This window comes from Callospermophilus lateralis, chromosome 13 (assembly GCF_048772815.1).
Source record: "Callospermophilus lateralis isolate mCalLat2 chromosome 13, mCalLat2.hap1, whole genome shotgun sequence".
Classification (NCBI taxonomy): Eukaryota; Metazoa; Chordata; class Mammalia; order Rodentia; family Sciuridae; genus Callospermophilus; species Callospermophilus lateralis.
Window position 1 is genome coordinate 95,531,325 of NC_135317.1, and position 12,352 is coordinate 95,543,676.

At 41.7% G+C, this 12,352-nt stretch overlaps 1 protein-coding gene across 1 annotated transcript in view; it reads right to left on the bottom strand.

Moving 5' to 3' along the window:
• Lamc1 (laminin subunit gamma 1) overlaps nt 1-12,352 on the bottom strand; it is a 109,059-nt gene that overhangs the window by 24,004 nt on the left and 72,703 nt on the right. The window contains exons 4-13 of the mRNA XM_076832235.2: nt 11,665-11,831; nt 8,739-8,927; nt 7,871-7,988; nt 7,257-7,355; nt 7,024-7,160; nt 6,129-6,251; nt 5,848-6,037; nt 5,417-5,529; nt 3,189-3,410; nt 2,882-3,070 (exon numbers count right to left, since the gene is read on the bottom strand). Of these exons, the coding sequence (XP_076688350.1) occupies nt 2,882-3,070; nt 3,189-3,410; nt 5,417-5,529; nt 5,848-6,037; nt 6,129-6,251; nt 7,024-7,160; nt 7,257-7,355; nt 7,871-7,988; nt 8,739-8,927; nt 11,665-11,831 (1,547 nt within the window). The remainder of the gene's footprint in view (nt 1-2,881; nt 3,071-3,188; nt 3,411-5,416; nt 5,530-5,847; nt 6,038-6,128; nt 6,252-7,023; nt 7,161-7,256; nt 7,356-7,870; nt 7,989-8,738; nt 8,928-11,664; nt 11,832-12,352) is intronic.

Genomic DNA, 12,352 nt, shown 5'->3' on the forward strand with positions numbered 1-12,352 from the left:
ATATGAATCAAGATCACAGCAGAAAATAGTTGGCACATTCAAATTAGCAAGACTTGGGCAGAGTTTAATAAAGGTGCCATTACAGAGTCTGGGGAGTGTTGGAAGCCACAAGGATAGTGCAGCACCTCGAACAGGCTCCAGAACCTGCCTCTCAGGTGCAGATGGACCAACCAGGTACCAGAGCCTAAAGATAGAGCTGTTTGGAGAAGGCCAGCTGCCAAGAGCTAAAAAATTAAATTTTGAGTCACCAACACAGGGGACCCCACAGAAAGGGGGCTCAGAATGAATACCCTGCCCTCACTTTCCTCCTTCTCTTTGATCACCTATATGTGCTTTCTGCCGTTTCTGAACACTAGTGGAAACTGGCTCTGATGTAGCACATACAGGTCTCATCCATAGGGGACAGAGAGCGGATATGAAGGGACAAACAGATGCGTCCACCCCATCAATCCCCCAGGCAGGGATGGGCAACAGGTAGCTGGTGTTCAGGGCTAGAGATACAGAATTTGCAGTCATAGGCACTGAGGGGCTTTTGAATCCCCAAGAGGAGCTCTGACCACCTCCAGGTCAAGCTAATATGAAAGCCCCTGTTGAGAAACAGGAGGGAACAAAGGATCCACAGAGGAAAGGAAGGAAGGAAAACAAGCAGTGATGTGGCATGGAAGGCAGGAGCAGAGGGTGGTCAATGGTGTCCAGCACTGCTGGGAGACCAGGCAGGATGAGGGCTGAAAACTGACCCCTGGATTTGACAAACACCAACTGATAAGCTGAACAAAAAAATGTGGGTGGAGGTGGGGCAAGAGGGGAAGCCATGTGGCCCTGACGTAAACAGCCACCACACTCCTACCCAGATCCATCTCCAGATCAGCACCAGGCAGCAGGCATTCCAGTTATGCTTCTCATCAGATAATTTCGCTATTTCAGATATGACCCGTATTTTAAAAGTTTTGAAACTAGATTTGAATAGAACTTAAACTAAGATTATATAGAAAAGCTAAAATAGAAGTGTCTAGTAGTCTGTGAAAACTCCAAAATACTCTCTGGGAGCTAAAACTAGTCAACTTTTTTTTTAAAGTTAGCATCCAGGTTCAAGTCCTAACTGTATGACTTAAATCTGGGCAAGTGATTCGCTTTTCTGAACCCTGATTTTCCTTATCTTCCCTCCCCTAGAGAGGAGAGGTGTCCTTTCTTCCCCCACCACTCTGGTGTACGCTCTTTTATCTGAACTAACCGTGCTGTATTCAATTATCTGTTTTCCTCCATAAATTTAGCCTCTGAGGAGTAGGGACCATCCTTTCCTCATCTTTGTATTTCTAAAGACATGCCCTCAAGTTTGCAGGAAAAGGGATCATTGCTATTTCTTTACCTCTGAAAACCATGTTAAATACTAAGTCACATGCAGAAAGATGCCACGTGTGATTTTAGCAGCCAGCACACTTGAGGCACTAAAAGAAGCCCAAGAGGTCTGGGGCCTAGAGTGCAGGTTCAAGAGTGGGTGCTGGGGACTGAAGCTAGAGAAATCTGTTGGGTCATTCACTTTAAAAAAAAAAAAGTAAGACACTGATGCATGTGTGTGCACTCACACACACAAACACACTGAAACTCACATGGTACCCTATTGACATATACAATTTTATGTTTGCATTATCAGTTTGAAATAAAATTATAAAGAAACATAAGAAAGTCAGAAATATGAAATTTGACACTAATTTCCCTCATTTGTCCAATTGCCTTAAGCAAATGAGTAATCATTCTGTGAGGCCGTTCCCATGGTGCAGAGTCAGTGCAGCATGGAAAGGTGCCGTGTTGTGATGTTTCCTGGTGATACAGTGGCAGTATTTTCTAGATGAAAAGCCTTTAACAGGGTCAAAGGCTGTGCCAGAAGGCTGGCCAGAACCTCTCCATTACGGTGCTGGTGGAGTGGCAAAGCAAGGGGAAGGCCTGAAGTGAGCCTCAGGCTGCCCAGCTGGTCAACATGGGCAGTTGTCTGAGTAGCTCTGTAAGATAAAGTTTTATAATACTTTGAAAACAACAACAAAAACTAAACACATAGACCAGCAGAGGGACCTATTCAAAGCTATAAAATACAAATGTATTTTCTACCAAACGTGGTGGCACACGCCTGTACTCCCAGCCACTTGGGAGGCTTGAGGAAAGGAAGATGAAAAGTTGGAGGTGAGCCTTGATGACTCAATGAGACCCTGTATCAAAATAAAAAATAAAAAGAGTTGTGGATGTGGCTCAGTGGTAGAGTACCACAGGTTCCATCCCTAGTACAAACAAACAAACAAACAAACAAAAAACTCAACCAAATGTAAAGGACTCTGATGTATTAATATAAACTATTTTAAGGAAGAATTTTAAAATCATCTCTTTATATCAAGAATTCCAGGACAATCAAGCAAACTAAAAGTCAAGTTTGACTTCTCATCTTATAAGAGCGAGTATGCTATAGTGATCGTTATCTCTGGAGCCGGACTGCCTGGGATGGAATCCCAGCTCAACCACAACTGGCCACGTAGCCATGGACATGGGACTCCATGCCTCCATGCCTCAGTGCTCTTGTCATATCATGGGAGGAAGGTAAAGCAACCTTACAGTTATGGGGTTTAATGAGGAGGTTTGTGTACAGTGCTTAGAGCAGCTCTTGGCCACAAATACTTAGCAGATGTTAGCCGTAATTAGTAATCTGATGTGCATTTTATGAATCCACAATCAACCTGATTCCTACAAAACCTTTTCCTATGAGGAAAACCACAATCACTGAAGTAAACAAAATACTCCAAAAACAGTGATGGGGGGCATCCCCCACCCCCCAGAAGCCCTTTCCCCCAAGTCTTCTAAGATGGAACACTGAACAAGACAAAAAGCACAGACTTACCAGTGGTACCAGTCGGACAGTTGGTGCACACTACCTCCTTTGTCTTGGGAACAACAGCACAACTTGAGCCCCCAGGACATGGACAAGGTTGGCAGTCAGAAGAGGTGCCCACAGTCGAATCTCCGTAGTACCCATCACTACACTTCTCACAGTGGGGGCCAGCAGTATTGTCTCTGCAGTTACAGACACCTATTGAAACAGCAAGTGTGAGAGGACAGGCAAGAGTCCAAGAACATAAGACAATGAGCATTTCCTACCCAACCACCAAAGAAAAGTCAGGCCCAGCAACTGTCAATCATTCTCTCACCTGTCTCAGGGTCACAGGTCTCACTGTGTCCATTGCAGGTACAAAGCACACAGGGACTGTACGGTCCGAGACTCGGAGTTTCTCTTCTGTAACCCGGGAGACACATCTCACAGAACTGCCCTCCATAACCCACTGGACAGGTGCAGGTCTCCACCCAAGTTGCAGGGACCCCAGGCCCAGGACGAGCACTTGCCAGGGTGACATCATCCAGATATCCAGCACCTGTATATATGGTGTGGAAGAGAGAATCACTGAAGTGCTTTCCATTCCCCAAAAGGTTGTGAAAAGTCAGTCACTCAAGAGTAGCCAAATTCCATAGAAAATTGGTCACTGGCTTAATTTATCTGCTGAAGAAGATAATTAGAAAATAGCATTCAGGACAACCATGTGGTACTGGGTGCTAAATTTAGTTCAACACTTTTTAAACACACACACACACACACACACACACACACACACAGAGAGATTTGTCAGATTTTTGAGTTCTCCCAATCACCAATGTGAAAAATAAAAGCACTGGACAATCATTTGTGGCAAGAAGAGATTCAAGCAAGAGTGTAGAAGGAAAGAACAGTACAAGCCTATAGCAATTAGTGTTTTGCTCTTTTGCCATAAAAACAGGCAGAAACTACAGATTCAAGGATAAGAAAGAAGGGAAGCACCTGTACAGGTACATTTAGGTTGTATTTTTTGCCCTCCACAGAATAGTAAAGATCAAGTAAATTAGGTCTAATGTGCATAATCATTCCAAAGCCATCATGCCATATGCTGCAATGCCTTCCCATTTTCAGAATGAAAACAGAAGAAGCCTTAAATCAACTGAGACCAATGTTCACGCCATCTGGCAGTGTCTCTGGCAGCAATGCTCTTTGGGCAAAGTGGGCCTTGGTGACCGCCACTCAGGTTCCACTCCACCTTAGCCTTCAGCAGTCTCTGCTCTAAGTAGGTTTTTTTATTTCCCCCATCCAAGTTATAAAAGATGGCTTGCTATTTACATAATTCACTTGGAAACTGACCACCTAAGGTCGAAGCACACCTCTTATATTACTGGCTTAATTTAACCTTTCATACATTTATGGCTTTTTTGCCCAGTCAGATCATGAGATAAACCTCCTCAGGCTAACATGCCTCCAACTCTAAACATTCTTAAGTCTCCCTATTCTAAAAATACTCTCTTCAGTCTTGTTCCTACTCCCAAGTTACAGTGCGGCTCTTTCCCTTCCCTTACAGCCAAACTTCTCTAAAGAATAGTCTTTATTTTTCTTCTTCCCTTCAGTTACTTTTCAAAGCACTGCAATCTAAATTTAGTTTCAACACTTCTGAAAAAAAAATCAAAACTACAATCGACAAAAAGTCCCTTGCCAATGATTCCTTAATCAGCCAATCTAAAACCCAGTGGTGCTATCATCTAACCTGTTTATCCTCTGTAAAATTCCTTTCTCCTCTGGGTCTCAGAGCATGGACCTTAATTAACAGTGTTTCCAGGACTCCATCCTCTTTCTCTTTCTATATTTTGTATCACATTTCCAAATTTAAAAATTATTGCCCATATGTTGACAGACTTCTAAATCTAGATCTATTGTTCTAACCTCTTCCTGGGGCCTAGGTTCATATTTCTAATTACTCCCAAGTGATTTTCATCTGGATATTCACACAAGCCATCTCAGAAATCAATACGTCTAAGCCACTGATGGCACTGTCAACGTCATCCCACCACACTGACTCAATCTCCTTCGAATAGCTTCACCTTCCTAGAGAAGTACCTCATTTAAAAAAAAAAAAAAAAATTAAAGGAAAATAATTTAAAACATTATTAAATTCTTATTTAAAATTACAGCAAATGATTACTGAATAATCTATAATTTTTCATAATTTAGCCAATGATTCAAAAGACTTGATAATTACAGAGCAGCAAATAAAGAAAAATGAAGAGTAAGCATCTTGAACCAGAATTATTAGGTTTTTAAAGAAAATCTATATTTACAATAACTTCAATTGACTTAGTAGTGACAAAAGAATTCTACTTATTAATTTTAGCGAATTTTCTCTAGGTCCATGAAAGTAGGTTAAAACTATATTATTTTCTATATAATTCATGTGTAATAGGGTAGTTTATATTGTTTCTTTATAATCAGTGTTACAGTAGTAGAAGAGAGAAACTCTACATTATCAGGAATCCTTCTACCCAATTGTCTTAAACAATTCTTCTAAATGACATTACAACTCACTTCTCTCACTGTATGTCCCACGGATCTTGATAGAAGTCAAGTTGTTTAGTAGCTTCTGAAATTCAAAAGGGGAAAGAGCAGGCCTCCAGGGGTAATCTGTTGCTTCATGGAGCCTGGGGAGATAGAAAGAGCTGCCTTAACCTTTGAAGGATAACCCTGGGTGCCAGGAAAGCATTTCTTGCATTTCTCATTCATCTTATCCATTTATACCATCAACAATGCAATGCTCTGACAATCTGACGAAATCAGAAAGGAGATTGTTGGTTTGACAATACAAGTGGAGGAAGGAAAGGTAAACAAAGGAAAGCTCCCTTCTTCAAGGTCTCCTTGATCATCCAAAAGTTCTTTAACACACACTGGGGCGAGTATAGATAGAGAGACCGCTTTCACAATGCAGGTCACGCCCGACTTTACAAAGAAGGCAGCCTCACCTGAAGATGTACTTCACAGTGGTCTCGCTTGGGTAGGAATTGCCCTGTGCAATCAATGGCACGGACACTCTCAAGCCAGCTCCCTCCAGCACCAGATCTTCTGCAGAGAGGCGAGTGTCTCGTCTGTCCACCCGGAAGGAGAAGGAGAGGTTCTGACCATAACTCAAGACCTGGTTGCCCAAGAACTTCGCTGGAAAGCAGACACAATGGTGGACAAGAACATGAGAATGAGGCGAAAGAGATGCACCCAGCAAGTCACACTGCTTCCCAGCCCCACTTACCAGGGGCAATGAAGTATCTAGGAAAGTAGCTATCTGAGATCACGGCGATATCTTGTCTCTCAGAGGACCACTCGAGAGATGCTTCAGAGCCATCCCTCTGCTCCACGCGCCACCCGTCCTCATCTGCAGACAGGATGAAAACACAAGCACTGCTACAAGACAAACATCCTGAACTGGACCCTCTGTAATCCCACACACAGGTATGGCTGCACCCTGCACACAGTCATCAATAAAAATTTTCAATGAATGTTTCTTACAATAGTACCTATGTATGCCATGCCCCTTAAGCTATATACCACTATATTATTTATGTAACATTTGAACTCACTGCTCACTACAGTAAACTCTACAACCATATATATATATTTCTATTAAAGGACCAAACAAGAAAGATCATGCATGTTAAGTAACATGCAATGTTTCCTCCATCAAAAACTCTCAAAGAGGAGAGTGAAGTGGCACATGCCTATAATCCCAAGCACCTCGGAGGCAAAGGCAAGAGTCTCTCAAGTTCAAGGTCAGCCTGGGTAACTTAGTGAGACCCTCTCTCAGAATCAAATATAAAAAGGGCTGGGGAGGGTCTGGGGCTATAGCTCAGTGGTAGAGTGCTTGCCTAGCATATGCAAGGTCCTGGGTTCAAGCCTCAGCATCACATAAAAATAAATAAGTGGAATAAAGGTATTGTGTCCAACTACAACTAAAAAATAAATATTAAAAAAAAAGGTGAGGGGGCTGGGGATATAGCTCAGGAGTGGAATATTCCTGGGTTTAATCCCCAGTACTGCAAAACAAATAAACAAAAACCCTTAAAGACTTACTAATTCAAAAAACAAAAATATATTTTAAATTACGGTCTCAGAGTCCTAGGGGTACTGGGGGATAAAGTCTAAATTACCAATGTGAAAGGTAGAGGATATAGAATAAACACTGTAGCCGACTGCATTTGTACAGACAGAAGAGTGCCCAAAGCAGAAGCAGGGGGTGCAACCCTTAGGATTAGATGGTTCCAGATTAAAAAATCCAGGTTTGCATCTGAAAAAGATTAAAATGCAATCAGTTTTTTTTTTTTTTACTTGAGATATCATAACACAATAAGAAAATGATACAGCTGGAGAAAGAATGGGCTACCTCTCACAGTTGAAGCCTTCCACGTTGTTTTTGCAAACACACCTTCCTGTTTCCACATTACATTCATCTATGCTGCCAGAAGGATTACAGGAGCATGGCCTATTCGATGGAAAATAGAATAAAATCATGAGAGAAGAGAAGGAAGGAGAGACTTCACCCTTAAGTCAACCTTTGCTTTACATGTTAATCAATTCTACACATGGAACAACATGAACCTCTAAAGTCATCTTTCTGTTGGGTTTGGTTTCAGTCCAGGATTTTATCAACTTAGAATTGAAACTGCTCATTCTGTATGAACCAAACTCCGAACAGCTAGCTCATCACCACTTCTAGTCTTGAATCTTGTTGATGATTACCATGGGGAAAACGCTCACACCGCTGCCAACAAGTCACAGATCTACTGTTATGGACTGGCCATATAAAGATTCTGCCCCGTCTCTGTTTTGTTTTGACATTTATTTTTTAGTCATAGTTGGAAACAATACCTTTGTTATTTATTTATTTTTTTATGTGGTGCTGAGGATGGAACCCAGGGCCTCACACACTCTAAGCAAGCACTCTACCGTTGAGCCACTCACCCCGACTCCCCATCTCTATCTTTGAGAACATTTTACCTGCATCCTGCCTCCGTGAGAGAATGGAATCCAGGCTGGCATCGGTCACACTTGTCACCCATCACTCCTGGCTTACAGCTGCATCTGCCGTAACTATCACACTGTGTGCTGAGAGAACCTGAAGTTTAATGAGTTCACTGTCAACCACCAATCCAGACATGGAAGTAAAATCAATGTGTCAAAAGAAAGACAACTGGTAACTAAAAGAAATACCTGACAACTGAAGTGTGATCTCTAGATGATCTCTCAAAATCCCACCTTTTTACTCCCTGACATTTAATCTTCCAGACATACCCGAAGTTGATTCTACTCACTTACGAACCACTCTGCCTGCCACGGCACACCTGCACAAGACCTGTCGCTTCTCTGGAGGTGAGCACAGGCCCCTTAAGGCTCGTGCCTAGAACTTAGATATGTACAGGCACATACAACAAAATGATTTAACTGTTAAACTCCTGAAAAGGTGCAGTGGACTGGGTGCTGTGCACCTCTAGACACACACCAAATGCTGAAAACAGTCTGGCCCTTGAAGGAGATTAGACTAAACAAAATCATTAACAAGAAAGATCCTTTTACAGTCAAAGTTCAAATGGTCTGCATGACCCTGTTGCTAATTATTTACAGAACCATTGCTTGGGCCACCCTGCACTTTCCTACACATCACGAGAGCATGCGAAAGCTCAGCAAGGTTAACAACAGTGAAGGTAGGGGGTAGAGGCAGATTCTGAGTTGTTACATGCTACAGTACTATGTGCACCTCAGCTGATGGTTGTTCAAATGTGCAAGAAGTCAAGTTTTACTTTCTGGGCATTAGGGAACTCTTGTCTCTCAATCCATCAGGGTGAAATGGGTCCCTGCTGTCACCTACCAACAGGACTGCAGTGACACGGAGAGCAGGCTTCGTTGTTCCCCAGGCGGAAGAAGTTCTCCCGGCACCTCTCACAGTGGGCACCATCGGTGTTATCCCGGCAATTGGTACAATGGCCGCCGTGGCCCGTGGAACGGTAGAGCTCAGGGTCAAAGTAGCATTCCTGCGATCGGCCACTGCAGTCACAGGCTGTCAAGCAAGACACATGAGTAGTGTCAGATCCATGTACTTTAAAGAATGGCATTTTAAAAGATGTCAATAAAATCAAACAATAACTTCCCACATGTCTGTGAGAGATATGTGGTGACAGAATAAGAATGACCACCAGATGCATTGTTCCTTAGAAATAAAACAAAAAAACCAGTATGTCAGCAAAAAGTTTATATAGACAGATTATCAGCTTACCAAGAAATATTCATCTTTATTTTTAAAAAATAGGGTTATCATAAAATATAAGGAATTCCCATGCTCAGAAAATAATCTGCCTCTAGGTAGCTATTCATATACAGGTAAAAGCCAACTCAAACTACAATTTTCCTGGCTCTTTATGCTTCATTTCCAATTCTAACTCCAAGAACAAGGTGCCAATTTACATACAAGCACCAATTCTACCTTTTTAGACCTTAGGCAATTTAAAGACATTGAGACATTAACTTTCCAAGTGCCAGATTACTTGCATATCCATTCTGGGAAACCTGAGGTTCATTTCCTCTGTGGATGGAGCAGAATTAAAGGGAATAGACGCTCCTGACACATCCACCTCCCAGGAGCCACAGTTCCAACAGGATTGTCTGTTAAGCACAACCATATTTTAAGAACAAGTGTCTTTAGTCACAAAGTCTTTGTGACATTTATGTTAAGGTGATTTTTCTCCCAATTATTGATTCTGCTCAGAGTATATAGTAGTATCTTGAGTGCTAAATAAAGTTTTGTTTGATTTCTAGATAGAGCAGGACCTGTTAACCTTTTAAAAATATTTGAATATTCTTTTTTCCTTCCCTTCCATATAATCAGTTCTTTGTGGTGTTGCAACTGAAAACATTTTTTTTTTTTCTTAAGAAACTTGAATCACGGCACAAAACCTATAATTTGAGTTTTGTTGTTAGTCGTATAGTTCCCTTTCCATCTTCTATTGCTCCTTCTCTTCCCTCAAGCTGCCCAATTACCCCTCAATCAGTCCACCCCACCTACGAGGTCTGCTGCTCTGAGACTATAAAGCAGAGCAATCTGTGTCCACATTGATCCAACCCAGAGCAAAAGCAGATCTGTGCCTCCTTCAACAACAGCTCGTATGAGAGAAGGAAGCTACCATTTTCTCTTCCCTAGCCTCAGCATCCTGACAGGACTGCAGTCCTATCCCAACACCCCAAAACTTCACTCTTTGAAGCACCATGGTGTTGAAGAGAGACCAAGGAGGAAAGAAAATTGACTTATTTCTTCATTGAAAGTTCTTAACTAGAGCAGCCAGTTTGCTGGCTGTGGTAAGCTGGCGATGTTTCATTTGCTTTTCTTATAATTTCCTGCGTGGACTAAAAATATAATACCATTAAGAAGAATACTTTCCAAAGCTATGAGAACTTCATTTTTGTCTTTTGCCAGCCTTTATTATATAGCTTCCAACACTGGGTACTTCAATACAGTGATGGAATTAAAGAAGCTCCACCAAGAGCACAGAAATGCTAGAGGAGGTGTGAATTTTATCTGTAAGTCTGGAATTTGTTTGAGGAAAAGGAAAGATGAATAAGAAAATCTGCTCCAGGCACATCAATGAAAATACTCATGAGTCAAAATAAACCCTTCCCAAGGTTTCTGCCAATAATTTCTGCAAGTTCACAGTGTCTTCTTTCGTATTACATTTATTCCCAAGACAGTATGATGAAAAATATTTGTAAGGGCAAAAGAACATCATGGCTGTCTTAAAAGTTTGTTTGTTAATCCCTTGGCAAATGATGATTCCATGGTTTCTTTCCTGGGAGGTTTCTTTCTCTATCTGTTCAGAATAATCATAACACTATAAAGAAATAAATAACATGATATCTTTTTCATTTTGCCTTTTTCAAGACTACAGAACCTACTCTTCCTCCCAAAGCTACCAGTTCTCCACAGTGGCAACGGGAAAATTTTCCCCACGTACTTGTTAGTGAGATAAAGGAAAAACAAGTTTGGGAAATAATCTTTTGATTAGTCTAGAATTCACTGTACCTGACACATGCTAATCAAGTTGTCACTTGAGTAAATTAAATTAGCATTGATAGGAAGAACAATGTAATAAGCCTTCTGTATCTGTGGGTTCGAAACCCAGAGATTCAAACAACTGCCAATCAAAAGTGTTTGGGGGAAAAAAAAAAGTGTCTGTATTGAACACATACAGATCTTTTTCCTGTCATTATTACCTAAATGATCCATTATAAGAATCACCTATACAGCATTTACAATGTATGGGGTAACAGAAGTAATCTAGAGTTCATTTTAAAAGCATATGGGGGGGTGTGCGTAGCTTACATGCAAATACTATGCCATTTTACACAAGGAAGTTAAACATCTGCAGATTTCAGTATTTGAGGAGGGTTGTGGAACTGAATATTGAAGGAAGGTTGTATTTTAAAGGGCATTAAGGAAAAGAGTAGCATATTTTAGTGGGACCTGTAGGTCCAGTATTTGAATCTAAGCAAATTTCCAAACCCCGATGCTGCTGCTTCTGTGCTGGTACTCATGAAGGAGACACAAATGAGCCCTGTTTATCTTCACAGTCAATTGCTTTTGTCTATGATTTTCCTCTGACACATATGCAATTTGCTACTCTCAGACTGCAGAAAGGATATGCCTTTCACAGTTTTCCTTTCTGGGAAGAATAAAGAAAGGCTGGTTCCTCCTTCTACCTCTGGAAGTCCTTAAGACAACAGGCAGACAGCCCAGAGGCACTCACGCAGGCACTCGCTGGCACTTTCAGCAGTTGCCCTCCTCCACGGCCGGTCATTGAAGAAAGGCAGGCACTTTTCACAGTCCACTCCATACGTGTTATGTTTGCAATTACACACCAGCTTGTCAAATTCATTCTTCACACACTCGCTGGCATGTCCGTTACATTTACACCTGGAAAGAGAGGAGACGTCCCCAAGAATGAACTCCTGCAAGTTCCCAGAAATGATGCAGAAAAACTATGTATACAGAGAACCAGAAACAACCAAAGAATGCTTTTGAGTTTTACTGTTCAAAATGTAAACTAAGGAAATGAGCAAGACTAAGTTAAAAGAAAGAGTAGCTTTATTTAAAAGGGCATAGGGCATTAACCAGGTGTGAGAGGAAAGCCCCTCACAGTTGCTGAGGACACCTGTAGGATCAATTCCTGAACTCAGGTGTGTGTTGAGAGGCAGCAGGGTACTGTGGTTAAGAAGGCTACAGTGTTAAGAAGGGCAAGGAGCAATCCCAGCAACTCAGGAGGATTACAAGTTTCAGGCCAGCCTCAGCAACTTAGTCCCTAAATAAAAAATTTAAAAAGAACTGAGGATGTAGCTCAGTGGTGAAGTGCCACTGGGTTTAATCCTAAGGACCACAGCAATGTAAAAAAAAAAAAGCTCGTGGAGTAGGAAGTCAGGCTGCCTGGGTCTGAAACC